The following is an 18,664-nucleotide window of genomic DNA, read 5'->3' on the forward strand; positions in this document are numbered from 1 at the left end:
TCCGAACGCGACAACACTTGACAATATAATGAAAAGCATTCGCGGCGGAAACGCAAGACCACGATCGGAGTGTGTTCGATAAGCCCGGCTGACGGTAAATGACAACCGACCGGCTCTCACGGCGACGTTGATGTTCGCGGACGTCAAAGCACTGGGATAGAGTGGGGGGACGTAAAAGTTCACGGAGATTGTATTTTATGTGCGTACGGGAACCGGTCACAGACGGCGGGAATTTGAACACGAGCAGCAGTTTCAAACAAACATTATCTGTGAAATATCGTTTTTATTTATTTTATATCACTTTTACAATATAATTTCATATTGTTTGAAATTCTACTATTTTTGAACTTAAATAACATTATTTTTTAGTTACTATATCTAAAAAATGAAAACTATATTTCACAGCCAAAGTTCTCATTTTTATGTAGTGAAAATTTCTTTATTGTAGCCTTCTTGGTTCTTTGCCATGCAAAACTGTTTTTGTCATGTTTTACATTTGTAAGACGGAGACAAGTGACTACACATATGAGTATAACGTGCTCCTAGTAGTAACAGTGCTTTGATTTTTAACTTCAGCCCCTCTTTGAAAATGTAAATGAATCTAATTGGTACTTTGGGTGTTTAAAAATAAAAATGTCTAGTAGCTAGTAGTTTTCAAATGCGTCAAGAAATCCTTAAAAAAGTAACAGGTATTTTAACACATAACCAGTTTTCGACAAATTTGATTTTTTTTATTTTACTGCAACTCAAAAACGAATTATTGTACCTAAATACTTGAAATTTTCACCAAATGTTTATATTAGCATTATCTATTTACAATTATATTTTCGATTTTACTAAATTGTTTTCTTGAAATGCCGATAAAAAAAATTTAACTTTCTAAAAAATCTTTAAAATTTAATACAAGGCTTATTATAAGTTTTACTAATCGTAGTAAAAAAAAAATCATCAAGTATAAAGTAATAACTAATAATTATTGTTACCCTTTTTACCGTTTGATATTAAGTTAATTGACTAATAGCATATAATAATAATAGTTAAAAACATAAAATTAATTCCGCTAAATGCAAGTTTGTGATTTTATATTATAATCACTATTATAAAATATTGAGTATAAATTAATAAACTACATATCTAACCCATTAATACAATGTTAGCATAACAGACAAACAATTTAAAAAAAAAATTATTTTTCTCACAACCATCAAATTCAGCATAAAGTATATAATATAATACATATATTTAATATCATATATGTATAATATATCTGTTACTATATTTCAAAGTAGATAGATATTTCAAATTTCAATCTCACGTGATAATCAGGTTAAAGTATCAATTTATTTCAAAACAATTTCGTTGATAATTTAAACTTTATTTAAGTATCTTATTAGTAGAGAACGGATTTGATTGTAATAAAAAATTCAATGTATGCATATAATCATTGATTATAAATACTAGATTTAATACTATAGATTTCCCACTGACCGGTTTTTCAGTGACATGCTATTTGGACGGTGTCGTTACGCTGCGCTGCGGTCGCGTATTTAGTTATGGTCAGTAACGTTGTAATCGCTAGTAGTCACGGCGGCGGCGCACACCGCATTCACGCATCACGCGTGACTACGTGAGTTGCCAAGTCAAGACTAGGGCAAGATCAAGGGAGTCTATTGGGGGTGTTGCTCTGGGCCACAAGTTGAAAGCCAAAAGGAGACACAATGTGTCAAATTGTTTTTCTTATATATATTATGGCATCAAATAAATTAATTATGCGTGATAATATTACAATATATAAATATAGGTACTATACTGTCTATATTTATTTTAATTAATATTAATATTTATTTTAAACAACTAAATCTAATTAATAAAAAATGAACTTGTTTTGGGTAAAAAGGCTTCACCAAAGTAATAGCCTTCTCTTATATCATAACCATAATCTGGGCCTGGTTGAAACTATAAAATTATGGAAATCTATAAAATCTATTAAATTTTAATATATAGATAAATCTCGTTGTATAATTCACATTTATTTTTTTAAATCATTATTTACTAATTGTATTGAAGTATTTTATATAGGTTTATTTATTTTAGATTCTGAACGGAGTGATGAATGTATTGATTTTACAATGACGACAATTATGTGTGTAAAAAACTAAAAAAAATTCCAACGTCAATATAGAAAACAATTTATGAGTGTATGCAATTTAATTTTTTACGAAATCACATAAAATAACTATATATTACAATTTAAATATAGGTAATAATATAATATATCCTACTAATTATCATTGACTGAGTAGATCATTTTCCTTCACCATTTTTTAAAATTTTTTATCCCCAAAAGTATTTCTTATTAGTTGTATCATATGGACTTGATCATGAAATGTAAATATTTTCTCATTTGTACAAGAATTAATAATAAAAGGTGTTTTTGTATTTAAATCAGCTCCCAAAGAAACACTCATACTAAGATTTATAGCTTTATTGAGTGAATTTCCCCATTCAATCCATCTATCAGAAAATATCTAACCGGAATCTTCCAATAACCGTATATGCCAACAATTAAAAATACTAACGCATTTTTGGCCATTGGAATTTCATCACAGTCATAAACAATATTTGTACCCATGTTTACATAGCCATATACATTTTGATGGGTGTCGCTTTCTAGGAGCCTTTTTACACACATTTCATCTATAGTAAGATTGCAGTAAACATATTTATCATTTGCCGTTTTCTGTTTCAAACGTAAACCATGGCTTACCATCTATCACTGTATACCACTTCCTTAATGTTCTAGGATAGAAACATTAGGAAAGAACTTGCGTACATATTAATAGGCACGAGGTGATTAATACTGCAACGTAACAACAAATTCACGAATTACTTTAGAAGAACGTTTTTTCCTGTCATAGCTTCTTTTACAATACTCTCTAATATAGGCGTGCGCACGGGGGCAGCAGAGGCAGCATATGCTGCCCCTGGACTTTATTTGGGGCTACTGGGGCCGGCAAATATTAAATAATGGGCCTCGGTAAAATTATATTTCCACAAATGATTTTTTTTTTTTTTGGTCAAGTATAGATATGAATATTTTATGATATAGAATTTATCAGTATAAAACTAATAGACCTGTCTACTATAAAAAGAAATAGCCATGATTTTTAATCGTAAATATTATTATCATATTTTATGGTCAACAAATCTAAAAATAAACTGGGTTTTTAACGTTATCGTAATATCGTACACTAATATGCCATGACGATGCTGGCCCGCCACAACATTAATGATAGACGATATTAAATAGCGATTAGCAATTACGTAATTGGACTATTGGAGTTGCACTCGCACATCTTAATATTTTTCGACGTGCGACGTGCTCATTGCTCAATACCTACAATTGTCCTACATTATTATAAGACTATAATAGTAGTAACTAGTAAGTTGTAACATTACTGTTGTGTCATGTCCGGTAAACGAAAGGGCGGAGCTGAAAAAGCCCGTGAAAAGAAAAGATTGTTGCTTTTGAATGCGAGCGATAAATGTTATAAGTTAAAGGACATGTTTTCAAAAAATTCAAAACTTTCAAATACGCCAAGTACATTGAAATCTGACACCAATGCTGTTGGGCAATCCAATGATAGAATCGGTAAGTTTTATCCACTGACTTATTAAAATTATAGGTCAATAGTTTTATTATAAGTATTTAACTCTATCATAGTATAATTAAATATTTTTATTTATTTATATTTTATGGTTTTAGTTTTAAATGAAATAAAAGATCTTGTTACAGTCGAAAAAATGTATTCAAGTTTATCAAATGATATGTTTGGTAAGTTATGAATATAATATTAACAAATTATTAGTTAAGTAGGTAAGCTTTATAAAATGGTCTTAAATAGTTAAATTCATACCTAATCAAATTATTGTTAAATTTAATAAAATTGTAATTAAGTACTTGTTCCATATCCTTACAGTTACATTACGGTATTTAAATAATTTTCCAATTAGTTGATACATCACTGAAAACTATGTCCAATGTAACAAATCTTATTATGGCAGATAAAATTGATTCAAGTGTATCCAATGATAGTATTGGTAAGTTATTAAAATAATAAATATTAACAAATTATTAATTAAGTAAATATTAAAAAATAGTCTTGATCAAATAATTGTTAAATTTAATTTCTAAAATGTGACAACAACACTTACATTGTTAGGTAGTATCAAGGGCGCCCATATGGGGGGGGGCAAGGGAGGGACATGTCCCCCCCCCTGGAAAATGTAGAAAATATTGGAAAATTGTTTACTGTGGTCAGAATCTATTTATTTAGAAAAAAATTAATTAAATATTAAAATATATGAAAATCTATAATTAATTGTTTATGGAAAATAGGTTTATTTACTGTGGCAAATCAAGTTATCAGCTATAAATAACAACAATAAATAAACAATGTTCATTAGATATTATTATAATATATATTTTGTCATGAGTTCGGACGGTTTTACTGCTCGCGAAATAAACATTCATGTTTAAATTTAGACGCGCTATACGTACTGGTTTCACTGTTCGTCGCCGTCGTCGTGTACCGCTTCATGAATTTACTTATAATACTGTAGTGTGGCCCGACCCTTACATTTTATAGTAAAAAATAGAAAAGTGAAAACTATTCAGTATTTCAGTCGTTACACTTTTGTTGTGTCAAGTGTTATATTACTTAAATATATTTAATAATAAAATAATGAGTACTATTAATAAATTAAAAAAGTATGTATTTACTCCGAAACGTCAAAACCCAGAGCCAGAAACAAGTTCTTCACCCATGTATGAAAGTAAGTTTTCAAAAGTAATCCTTATTAGTTATTATAATAATATGTAAGATATATTAGATATTAGATGGATCTAGACAGATTACGTATTTTAATAGTAATTAGTAGCATAGATTTAATATCATTTATTATTTATTAATCAATACTAAATAATTGGAAACTATAATTGAATACCAAATGGTATATGATATCTGGTTTAATTTTATCTCATTACTGTTCTATTTTTTTAGATGATGAAAAAAACTGTAAAAAATCGAAAATTTTAGATTATTTTAAAACAAAAACTGCAAAAATGGACAACAAAATTGTAGAGAAAAATTGTAATAACCCAACCATTTCTGTAGTCGATGTGTTAACTCCGTGTGAGTATACAAATGTTTTAATGTTTTAATATTTAATTACTTACCTATTAGATTTTTTTTTTTTAATCCATGCAAATAAACATATAAATACAATGATTTAAATAATTATAAATAAAAAAATAACAAAGCTACATTTATTATATAAATTAATATATTTATATAGGTAATGCACAAGTCACATCTACTAATAGTAATACATGTGTCAGTACCATGATTGATCCAGACATATCTGAAGTAGTATCAACACCTTGTAAGCAGTGGCGAAGCGTCATAGGAGACAAAGAGACAATGTCTCCCCACTTAGAAATTAGAACACGGGACAAATAAATAATTATTATTTTGTTTTATACAATATTTAAAAATGTGAATTTTATTTTATATTATAAAATATTAAAATATATGATGTATGTTTCAGTATTTGTTAAAATCGGTTTTTCGTTATAAAGTTATAGAATTCTTAAAATAGATTAGATGCACGCGATACGGGCATACGGCGGCGATACAGCCGTGCGTACGTGTTGGCGATACGGGTCATTTCAAATACGGTATTATATCTAAATCTAAAAGACGTTGCGACGCATTGTCTCACAAATATAGGTGCGCGGGTACAAGGGAAATGTTAATGTGAGTGGGGATTACTATGTACTCGATGAGACAAGTCTCGCCGTTCGTAATTACCTCAATCCTCAATAAACGTCGCCGTCGCATTGTCACGCCGCGCAATCGTAATGTCGTACGACTGTTTTACAATATTTATTATTTCTTATTGTAATTGTAATTAATTGTCCTCGTAATTCATAATGGCTGACGATTTAATTAATTCCATTTTGGACGATGGAATTAATAATTATTCATACGAAAAAAAATATGAACTTAAAAATAAAAAACCATGTCCCTTATTGCATTTAACAATAGCTGACGGAAAAACAACTAGAAAATTTCAATTCGTGTGGTATTCAAAATATAAATGGCTTACTGGTAGTCAGGTAAGAAATAAACTATATTGTTTTTACTGCTTATTATTAAGAGGAGAGAAAACCTGGAGCAACGAAGGTGTGTCAAATATAAAAAATTTCGAACGAAAAGCAAACAAACATGCTATTTCTGAAAGGCATCTCGTTTGTCAGGAACAATTTAAGTTACTTGGTAAAAATATAATTGATCATGCACTATCGGAAGGGCGACGCTTGCAAGCCATAAAATATAATGAACAAGTTGGCATTAACCGTCGCATATTAGCTCGATTAATTCATGTTGTGTGTTATTTGGGGAAACAAGAGTTAGCTTTCCGAGGACACGATGAACGAAAAAGCTCATTAAGTAAGGGTAATTATTTAGAGCTATTAGAACTCTTATCGCAAGAAGAACAAATACTCAAAGAACATTTTTTGTCTAACTCTTTATTTAAAGGAACGTCTAGTGATGTGCAAAATGATTTAATTGCTTGTATTACAGATGTCGTAAATACTAAAATAATGAATGATTTAAAATGTGCAAATTTTGTGTCTATACAAGCCGACGAAACTACCGATGTATCGTGCAAATCACAAATGAGTATTATTTTAAGATACGTTGTTGACAACAACATTGAAGAGAGATTTATAGGTTTTTTTGATGTATCAAAAGATAAAAGTGCTGTTGGGCTCTCAAATATTTTATTGGCAGAAATAACCAAATGGAATATAAACGATAAAATTATATGTCAGACTTATGATGGAGCGGCCGTCATGGCTGGAAACCAAAATGGAGTCCAAGCCATTATTAAAAAAACTTATCCAAAAGCCCTATTTATTCACTGCTATGCCCATCAACTGAACCTAATTTTTTTACATGGGTCAAAAAATATTAAGTCCGTCCGTATTTTTATAAGCGACCTTACAATGTTTCACACATTTTTCAGTAGATCACCAAAACGAACTGAGCTGCTTCGGGAAAAAGGTTTTAAGTTGCCAAAAAGTTGTGAAACAAGGTGGAATTACCATTCAAGAGCAGCAGCTACTATAAGTACACATTTTAAAGAACTACAAAAAGCGATATCGTATGTAACAGAGGGGGAAGACTGGGATCCGATTTCTATAAGTACAGCGTATGGGTTACTGCATAAATTATCAAATCAAAAATTTGTGTATTTATTATGTCTGTTTCATCGAATATTTATATACTCGGATCATGTATTTTTAATACTTCAAACAAAATGCACTGCGGATGTACAAACTTGCATAAATGAAATAAAAAATTTATCTACACAATTATCAGCTATGAGAAATGACCAAAATACTATAACCGAGTGTTGCGAGTCTGCAATGGAATTGAATAACGAACTTCAATATACAGACAAAGATATAAATAGTCTCAAAAATCTGACGTATGAAATATTGGACTCAATAATTATCCAAACTGAAGTTCGATTTCAAGATTTTCACGTTTTGAAATTTATTGAGCTCGCAAACAACAATGAGTTTATTAATTACAAAAAACATTTTCCAATTGAGAAACTAAATCAACTACTAAAAGTTTTCCCAGGAGTATTCGAACAAGAGAGATTACAAAATGAATTAACAGTTATTTACAATGATAATAACAAACATCTTCCACCAAAAGAATTGCTGAATTATATTATTAAAGGTTGGTACATAATCATTATTATTTTTAAAATCTATGTATTTAATTATAATATAATCATATTTGTTTCAGCTGAGTTACAAGAAGTGTACGTAGAGCTTACAAAATTGTTACAATTAATTTTGTGTATTCCTGTAACAACGGCTTCTAGTGAAAGAAGTATGAGTACTTTAAAAAGAATCAAGACGTTTCTAAGAAATACAATGACACACGATAGATTCTCAAATTTGTGTACTATGGCTATCGAGAAGAAAATGTTGAGTGAATTAGCCACTGACCCAACATTTATTGACAATGTCATTGACTTATTTTCTAAGACAAAAAATAGAAAAATAGATTTAACGTATAAATTAACGTAAATTTGTTTTTAAACTTCATGTTAATGCGAGTTGCACATATACAGTTTATTATATTACATTTTATTTTGTTTTGTTGGTTATAATTTATAAATTATAATACATTTGTTTTATTACATCAAATATTATTATTTTGGAAGTTTTTAAATATAATTTAATTTTGTTTTTAGTTTTTGAACATTTATTTATTACCGTTTAGATAATGGCCATAGTTGCCGGGTTCAAGAAAAAAAGAGGGGGTCTAGGCGTATTAGTGCCATTTTTTTTTCAGTGTCTCCCCAACCAAAAACCTCAAGCCTCGCTACTGCTTGTAAGTATAGGATTTATTTTATTCATTTAAACATTTTTATTAGAACATATCATATATGTAGGATTAAATATTTATTATAATTAAATATTTTATTTTTTCAATTTTTCTATATAATTATGTAAATTCAATTACTTTTCAGGTGTAAGTAACGATACTAACATTATAATATATAATTCGTCAGATGTTGGAGATTTTATTAATATTCATCCAATACCAGAAGATAAAAAGTACAGTCTACTAACTAATCCATACAAACCAACTATAAATTATAATTTTAAAAATGACATGGCATCAAATTCTAAACGTGCATTTAATTTGAAGTACTTAGAAATGTATGATTGGATGATTTATTCACCTAAACATAAAGGGGTTTTTTGTAAATTTTGTGTTTTGTTCAAAGCTAATGTACACAGAGGTAAACAAGGTTCTTTTATTATTACACCATTCACAAAATTTTATCAGATAATTGAAGAGTCAAAAAAACATGAAAAAACACAGTGGCATAATGATTCAAAAGTTACAGCAAAATTGTTTTTAGACAGTATGAATTCAAAAAAAATAAATGTTATTGAGCAAATTAATGCTACAGTACACAAAGAAGTTGAAAATAATAGAAAAAAATTAAGACCAATTATAAAATCAATATTGTTTTGTGGACAACATGACATTGCCCTTAGAGGAAACACTGCTGATAGAGGTAATTTTGTTGATTTATTAAAATTTCGAGTTGATTCAGGTGATAATATTTTATCGAACCATTTTGACACGGCCTCTGGGAAATCCAAATATATATCACATAGAATTCAAAATGAAATTATTCAAATTTGTGGTCAAGTAATTCGTAATGATATTGTATCCCAAGTCAATAATTCAGTTGCATTTTCTCTACTGGCTGATGAAACAGCAGATATTGCAGGAAAAGAACAATTATCTATTGGTGTAAGATATATTGATATTAATTATGTAGTGCATGAGGAATTTATTGGATTTAGTGAAATACATATTTTAAATGCAGAAGGTGTATCAAGAAGTATATTAGAATCGACAGAAAAATATGGTTTAAATATGTTGAAACTTGTTGGCTTAGGATTTGATGGTTGTTCAACCATGAGTGGTAAAGAAAATGGTGTACAGGCAATTATCCGAAAAATATATCCAACTGCTTGTTATTTTCATTGTGCTTCACATAAACTCAATTTAGTAGTTAACGATCAAAATTCAATTCCTGAAATCAGAAATACTATTGGTACTGTAAAGGAAATAATTAAGTTTTTTAGAGAAAGTATTTTGAGAAGAAAACTTATTCCAAATATTCCATTATTTTGTGAGACACGTTGGGCAGAAAAGTACAAATGTATACGGTTATTTGATAACAGTTTTATTGAAATTAAAAATGTTCTTGAAAAGTTATCTATTAGTTCAGAAGCAAATACTGTTACAAGAAATCGTGCGTTCCAACTTTCATCAGCCACATCAAATAGTACTTTTTTGATTAGTTTAAAAGTAATTGCTTATTACTCTTCTGGTCTAGAACCAGTTGTGACCAAATTACAAGGTACAAGTGTTAATCTTCATTCTGTTCATAAATTTGTTAAAACAGAACTTCTTGGCATATTGAATAAACATAGAGAAAACAGCATAGAGTATTTTAATACAATTTTTGAGGAAATCACTGAAGCAGCAAATAGCTTAGATTTTGTACTTAAAATACCTCGAAGAACAAATAATCAGAGTCAACGATCAAATCATAATTGTTCATCAAATGATTCTATCAAAGATTATTACAGAGTATCCATATATATACCATATTTAGACTCTATTATTAGTTCGTTAAATAATAGATTTAATGAAAACAATGAGACTCCATTTAAATTATGTTGGTTGCTTCCAAATGAAATGATTAAACTACAAAAAAAATGAATATTTGAACATACTTCAAGATATTGAAAATCATTTTAAAATACCTAATATAAAAGTTAATGGTTTAATTTGGTATGATTATTGGCAATTAAAATCACAATCATTTATAAATGATACAATGGAAGATTATAAAAAATTATTGGTGGAGTGTGAATTTTTTCCTGCCGTCAAGAAATGTATAATGATCTATATTACATTACCACCTACAACATGCACTGTAGAACGATCATTTAGTACGTTACGAAGAGTAAAAACATGGACGAGATCTACAATGAGTGAAGATAGACTTGACGGGTTATTTATGATAAGTGTACACAGGGAAAAAATTAATGATAAAAAGAATGAATATATAGAAGAAGTAATAAACATATTTGGTATTAAAAAAAGAAATTTACAATTTTTATTTGTAAATTAATATTTTAATAAATATAATTAATTGTTTTCAGTGTCCAATTTATGTTTTTAATTAAATAAAAATTCGATTAATTACTTTTATGGTTAATTGGTTAAATAATTATCATTTCATAATCTTCCAGTTTGATTTACATAATATAATGTAATAGCATAATAATTAGCAGTAGACCTCTTCCTATCTCCTATTCCTATTCCTATTTATAAATGTATTGATAAATTAAGATTTTGTCCCCCCCTTGAGAATTTACCTATGGGCGCCCTTGGGTAGTATGTAATATGTACCTCCTATACTTAACTTTTAAATGTAAAAAGTAAAATCAATTTTTATTTTTTTATTAGAAATTTAGAAATTACTGCATTTTATTATTTTTATTATATATAATTGATAAAATCAACGAAAATGGCATTAAATTATTTCATATAACATAATTTATCCTTTTTTTATATTATTTATATTATTATAAACTATTATGCAATAATAACCTGATTATGTATTTTAGTACCCGTACATAATAATGATCCGATAAACCAACTTCCAGTGAATCGTCTTGAACTCAGAAATCGAATAAGAGCTGGTCCATACCGCCCAATCATGGAATCTTATCCAAAAACAATGCAAGGAGCATCAGAAAGATCGTTTCAAAAATCCTGGTTTGAAAAATATGTATGGTTAGAATATAGTCCATCTAAAGACCTAGCATTTTGTTTTCCATGTAGGATCTTTAAGGGTAATAATTTAAACAGCAGTCAATTAGATGATGCATTTTCTAAAACTGGTTTCTGTAGTTGGTATAGAGGTATTAATCGTTTTAATAAACATCAAATTACTAAATCCCATATTTTTAGTACCCAAGCAATGGCTGATTACTTAAATACTACTTCTATTGATCAACAAATAGATATAAGTAGAAAAGAATATATTTCCAAATGTGAAAGTGATCGTTTGCACAATAGAAAAATTATGAAGCGTTTGATAGATATAACTTTGTGTCTTGTTAAAGGAGGAAGGCCTTTTAGAGGTCATGATGAAGGAGAAAAAAGTAATCAAAAGAGTTTATTCAAAGAAATAGTTAATACTTTTGCTAAATATGAAATAGTTTTGAAAGAACACTTTGAAAATGGCCCAAAAAATGCAAAATATACCAGTAATAGAATCCAAAACGACCTAATTAGTTCCATACATAATGTTCTTATTAAAAAAGTAAAAGCAGATTTACAAAATGTATATGTTTCAATCTTAGCCGATGAAACTAGTGATGTTGGTCATCATCAGCAACTTTCAATCGTTATACGATATTTTGATGATCAAATGAATAGACCTGTTGAAACTTTTCTCGATTTAGTACGGTTAGTTTCTGTTAATGCTGAATCTATATTCACAGCTATAAGTAATATTATACATTCCAAATTTGGTATAGGTTGGTCATCAATAATTGCTGTGTGTTTTGATGGGGCCTCTACAATGTCTGGTAATATAGGTGAGGTACAAAGAAAATTCAAAGAGATGAATGCAAACATTTTGTATGTACATTGCTATGCACACTGCTTAAATTTGTCATTAATTGATTCAATCACAAGTAATACAAGTAACAAAAATCAAGTAGTATTTAACTTTTTAGGATCTGTTCAATTTTTATACTCTTTCATTGAAGGCAGCCCTACTCGACATGCTATTTTTGAAAATATAGCTAAAGAACATGGGTCTAATCTTCAAACGTTAAAGTCATGCTCAACAACAAGGTGGGCATGTCGCTCAGAGGCAGTAAATGCTATTAAACATAACTATAGAGCATTATTAAAAGCGTTAGACGAAATAACAAAAAAGAGTTTGCTGCCAGATGTAAAAATGAAGGGCTTAGGACTTCTAAAGTCAAATCAAATCATTCAATTTTATTTTTTGTATGAATATGATGCAACCTATTTTACAACTAGTTTTAAAAGTGAGTTCTTCATTACAAACTCCAAAGTTAGATCTTTTATCTGCAGTTAAACATATTCAATCTCTTAAGTCTTCACTAATTTCAATCAGAGATTCATATGATGAATTTGAATTAATTTTTAAAAATACAGAAAATGTTTGTATTAATCATAATATTATTATACCTCCTATTAAAAATAGGAAAATATCTAAAAAAATAGATAATGCTACCCAAACACAGCATATTTTTAAAACTAAGTTTGATGAAATGAGAGTGAATGTTTACAATACAACTTTAGATACATTAATAAATGGACTGGACTTAAGATTTAAGCAAGAAACATTAGACATAATAAATATAATAGGTAATCTTGTGAATTTGGATATTAAAATGGAAAATTATAACACAGAATTTGACCTATTGAATAAATATTTCCATATTTCTAAAGAATCATTAATTTCTGAGATAACCCTTTTGAAACAATTAGAAGATACTCCTAAAGGTACTTGCTCTGGTTCTGTTTATAAGTGGCTTGATTGGTTAAACAAATGTGATCGATCAAATATTTTTAATAATTTTTTTCTGTGTTTAAAAATGTTTGTTATTATCCCCGTCACGAGTTGTGGTTGCGAGAGGAGTTTTTCTAAACTTACCATTGTTAAAAGCAAACTTAGATCTACCATGACACAAGATAGACTAAATGCATTATTGTTTCTATTTGTTGAACAAGAATTAACTTCTTCTGTAAATATTGAGAGTGTAATTGATGAATTTAAAAATTTATTACCTATAGAGCGTAGATTAGTATTATAAGTTTGTGAAAAAAATGTATATTTATATAAATATATATAAATTAATAAGAGGTTTTATTTTTTTCTTTACAACCATATGTTATTACTTTAATTATTATTTTTTAAATATATACTTTATATTATTATTAATGTTTGTTTATTTTATCATATTATAAATAATATTATTAATTATAGGCTTGTGGAAAAGTTACACCTTAAGTGGCTTAGTACCTTACTGTACAACTGTTTATCCAAATAAACAATGCAACTTTAATTTTGATACCCAATAGCAAGAATAGTAAAACTATGGGCTGGGTTTAATAATGAATTTGAAGAATGGGCCGAATTAATCTCTTGCTGCCGCTGAAACCGGAGTCTGCGCACGCCTATGCTCTCTAATATATCAGAACCCATAGCCTATAGCAAATGTTCACAACCCGTGAGCCACGGCCTACTTGTGGGCGACGAGCCATAGGTATAATATTAAATATTATATATATTTAAAATAATATTATTATATATTTTTTGTTATATTTCTGATCATAATAATATTTAATCAATTTTAACTATAGTGTACAATAAGTGTACAATTAACGATACGATATCGAACGTTTAAATGTCATTTTTATCGTATTTATCGTGCACGGCGTGCGGGTTGTGATAAACTTAATAGGCCTTTCGATTTCGTAAATTGATAAATAGTTATTTTGCGACATTGGTTGTGTGTTTTGCGTCGTTGTGTCTGTTGTGAGTTACTACATAGTATTAAATAGTACATACTATTAACTACGCTACACGTAAATATGGATGCTTGGTTTTGAACTGGGTCTTGTCGTAAAACGAAGCTGTCAAGTGATGAAGGACTAATAGTAATGAGATTGTTGATGTGTCAAGTTTGAATATAACAAAGAAAACTAAAATAAATTTTCGTAAGTATAACCCTGACTTTTTAAACATCGGTTTTGTATTTTTTGGTACCGAGGAAGAGCCTATGCCGCAGTGTGATTTGTTTCGAAACGCTATCCAACGAATGTATGAAATTTTCAAAACTTGAAAGGCAACTAAACATCCTGAATGTGTAGGAAAATCTCTCGATTTCTTTCAAAAAAGAAATTTTTTCTATAACTAAATCAGTCATAGAAAAATCATTAAAACAAAACATATTAAATACCCAAATTTCTTATGAGCTTTCATTATTAAATTGCAAAGGGGTCAGCTCACACCGTGGGGGAAGAACTTATTATTCCCGCAGCAAAAATAATAAGTAATGCTTTGTTTGATGAAAAATGTACCAACAAATTAATGAAATTTCGTTATCAAATACGACTGTGAAAAGAGGAATTGATGAAATGTCGGAAAATGTGAAAATAGCTATTATTACTGTTTTAAACAAAGTGAATATTTTTCGCTGCAACTGGATGAAAGTACAGAAGTTACTGACCAAGCTAATTTATTAGCTTTTGTTCGTTTTGAGTTGAATGGTAATATTAAAGTAGAAATATTGTTTTGCCAGTCTTTGTCGACAAAAACTACTGGTGAAGAGATTTTTAACTGTTTGCAGCATAGCGTGACAAATTTTAACCCGTAAGATAAACGTATTTGTGGCATAGCAGGACAAAAAATAACCCACCAATATGAGCATTGATATATTATTTCTTTTAATAAACCATGTTTATTTAAGTCTAAGAAATAACCAATTTAGAAATTCAGTGTCATTCGTATCGCGAAGAAATGCGGTTACGTACTTCATAATAATGCTGCCACTATTTAAGTTCTCGCTCGTGATATATTATCAACAAACATATTAAAATTCATATAAGCTGATTAGAATCCGTTAAAAGTCATTATTTTAGCCGTGACGAAATAATATTTCAGTGTTTAAATTTTAACCTGTTGTGCCGTTCGGTCAATTTTTTACAATGAGCTCGCGGATGAATGAAAATAATATTGTCGAGTGTTTGTTCGAAGATTTACCTTCCGATAGTGACAGTTTTACGTCTTACGATGATTCTGATGCCAACGAAACTTATTTACCTAATAAAGATGTTGAAGTAACGGAAGACAACAATTTATCCGATGATTTGATGGATCAAAATGACGACGAATTGGTAGAGATTTTAAATCTAGATGAAGGTAACGTTTTTATTATTACCTAGTCCGATAAAAACGTGCAATTCTCAAAGGCAAATATATTTAAAAAATGACCATTCTAATAATCACATTCGTCGCCCCTTATTTCCACCAATCAATCAGGACCCAACAAAATATCAATCTACAGAAACTATTTAATTAGAAAACAATATTTTTGGAAATAATTCATCCGAAAATACATTAATACATAGTAATGAAAATGAACCATCAAATAATAGTTTTGAATTTACTGCTCCGACGTGGTCAAAAAATAATAATTTTTTACGAAATCATCTCCTTGAATTTATGTGCGCCAATGGTTCATCTAATATTATTGATATTGAAGCTGAACACACTCCATATTCAATTTTTAAATTATTATTTTCAAATGACATAATAGAGTTAATAGTGTACCAAACAAATTTGTATGTATACCAAATAAAGATGAAAACTGGAAAAAATTATATTCCTACAGATACAAATGAAATAATGACTTTTCTTGGTATGAATATTTAAATGGGTATAAAACGTGATCCAAACTATACAGATTATTGGTCTACAGCTTTGGACTTACATGATGATTATATAAGTTCTCTTATGACTGTAAATCGTTTTGGTTGGTTACTCTCATCTTTTCACTTAAATGACAACTCGGTTATGGCAAAAAGGGGCGAAACAGGTTATGATAAATTGTACAAAGTTCAACCTTTTTTAAAAAAATTTCGAGAAAATATTCAAAAATATTACCACCCACACAAAATTATTGCAGTCGATGAATCGATGATTAAGTTCAAAGGTCGATCAACTTTTTAAGCAATACATGACGAATAAACCAATTAAAAGAGGTAACAGGTATAATAGTTAGCTGATAAACATGGTTATCTTTGGAATTTCGATTTATACACGGGTAAAAGAGGTGACTGTCGAAACAAATCTTGAGGGACGAGTAGTCAAAAATTTAACAAATCCATTACATCATAAAAACCATAACTTGTACATTGATAAATTTTTTAAAAGTGTACCACTTTTGGCATACCTGAAATCAAAACGTATTTTTTGCTGTGGAACTGTTAAAAGTACTAGAAAATATTTGCCAAAGTTAGAGTTAGATAAAAACATGATCATGGGTGACATTGACTGGAACATGAGCAATGTGATATTACATTTCAATTGTCAAATGGAAAGACAAACGAGGAGTCACTTTGCTGTCCAACTTTCATAATCCTACTGATGTCGTTGATGTCAAAAGAAAATCAAAAGATGGAACCACATCAATAATACCTTGTGTCCTAGTGTTCTTAAGGACTATAATATGAACATGAACTGCGTCGATAAATTTGATCAATATAAAAAGATGTATCACATAGATAGAAAAAGTCGAAAGTGGTGGTATCACATATTTTTCTTTTTTTTTTACGCAGCTATTGTAAATTCTCATATTAAATATACAAAAATGACATTAAAAAATTTTCGTCGTGAGATTTCAAAAACGCCGACAGAAAAGTTCCGCATCACCATCACCTATTTCCATAAAAAGACCTTATGTATCACCATCCGTTTTCAAGGACCAATCAGCACATCAGCTAGACTGGACGACAAGAAAAAGATTCGCTCATTGTAGCACTAAAGAAAAAGAAGTTCGCACAGATTGGAAATGCACCATAAGTGATGTACCACTTTGCATTTCAAAGTCCAGAAATTGCTTCAACAACTACCACTTATGTTAATATGTAAGTTTTTTTTAAGTTTTTGCTAATTTTAATATTATCATTTTTGATTTTAATATATTTTTTTAATTTATTACAGTGCAAAAAGAATAAAGAAAAATTTTGATGATCCTGCACAACGGGGCATTTTTTAACCCGCTTCTTTTTTGTTAATAAAAAAATAATTTTTTTAATTTTTGAGCATTTAATTATAAGTGACAAATAGTGTTTTGTTGTTAAAATAGTTCGAAAAAAATAAAAAACAAAGTTTGTGTGCAAGACGGGTGTTTTAATTTATTTAAATCTCGCGCCTCGAAGAGTTAAATCTGTTGACAGCTTTGTAAGAGAAAACGAAGTAGATTGGTCAAAGTGTTTAGGTTTGGCAACTGATGGGACACGTGCCATGTCTGGAATTCATACTGGATTAATTTGCCTAAGTTAGGTCAGTTGCTCCCTTCGAGATTGGGTGAATAAGCGGTCGGGGACAAGCTCACCACCGGGGGCGTGATCGACCCCCGGTGTCCAGCAAGATCAGGAAACGGAACGACACAAGACAACCGACGCGAGGCTGGCATCGGTGGTGATAGCCAAGCCAAAAACAAAATCAACATGGAAGTACAAAGCAACAATGACGAGTCCCGTCCTGGTGCCACTCTACCTGGGGTGGTCGGACACCAGGAGACGGCAGTTGGAGGTGGCTCGCTTCAAAGGTCGACATCAGCAAGCCAAAACCGGAACGAGGGGATGCCCAGCATGGCCCTCTCGTCCGGCAACACTACTACTGCTGAGACATTCGTGACTACGGTCACGCGACGGAATCAGGCATTACAAGGAGATTCGGATACGGATACAACAAAAACCCCCCCTGGAAAGTTGGCAACGAGGCTCGCAGAGGCAGCAACAACTAAAGACAAGGCGAAAGGAAACGCTCAGTTCCACAAGTGCCTAGAAGCTGTATACGACACATCCAAAAAGCTGGAGAACGAAGTAACCATTGCAACCAACACCAAAAAAGAGATTAAAGCACTGGTAACCAAACTGGCGACCGCTACAAAGGGACTGATCCATTGGGCCAGAGTCACTGGCAGAGTCAAGACGCAAACAATATCCAGAAGCTGTCAGGCAGGCACCACAGTGCAACACGAATGCAATGCCACCCAAACGGACGAAAAAGAGCTGGCACAAGCCGAACCCAGACACCAAGGATCCGAGCTTACCAGAGCGCTGGCAGAAATCAAAGAGATGATCAAAATACAAAACGCGACCATCTCCTAAATCGCGGAAGCATAAAAACTACAACT

The 18,664-nt window shown here is 30.1% G+C and overlaps 2 protein-coding genes across 2 annotated transcripts; both read left to right on the plus strand.

Annotated features, from left to right (window-relative positions):
* The first annotated feature begins 6,999 nt into the window (after positions 1-6,999).
* On the plus strand, positions 7,000-8,208 carry LOC113558181. The gene is made up of 2 exons (XM_026963684.1): positions 7,000-7,820; positions 7,890-8,208. Exons 1-2 carry the CDS (start codon positions 7,076-7,078, stop codon positions 8,174-8,176), a joined length of 1,032 nt encoding a protein of 343 aa, XP_026819485.1. The 5' UTR covers positions 7,000-7,075; the 3' UTR covers positions 8,177-8,208.
* Positions 8,209-16,531: 8,323 nt separating this feature from the next.
* Positions 16,532-16,879, plus strand: LOC113558365. The gene has a single exon (XM_026963822.1). It carries the CDS (start codon positions 16,532-16,534, stop codon positions 16,877-16,879), a length of 348 nt encoding a protein of 115 aa, XP_026819623.1.
* The last annotated feature ends 1,785 nt before the right edge of the window (positions 16,880-18,664 follow it).

The sequence above is a fragment of the Rhopalosiphum maidis genome, chromosome 3, assembly GCF_003676215.2.
Source record: "Rhopalosiphum maidis isolate BTI-1 chromosome 3, ASM367621v3, whole genome shotgun sequence".
NCBI classification, from domain to species: Eukaryota; Metazoa; Arthropoda; class Insecta; order Hemiptera; family Aphididae; genus Rhopalosiphum; species Rhopalosiphum maidis.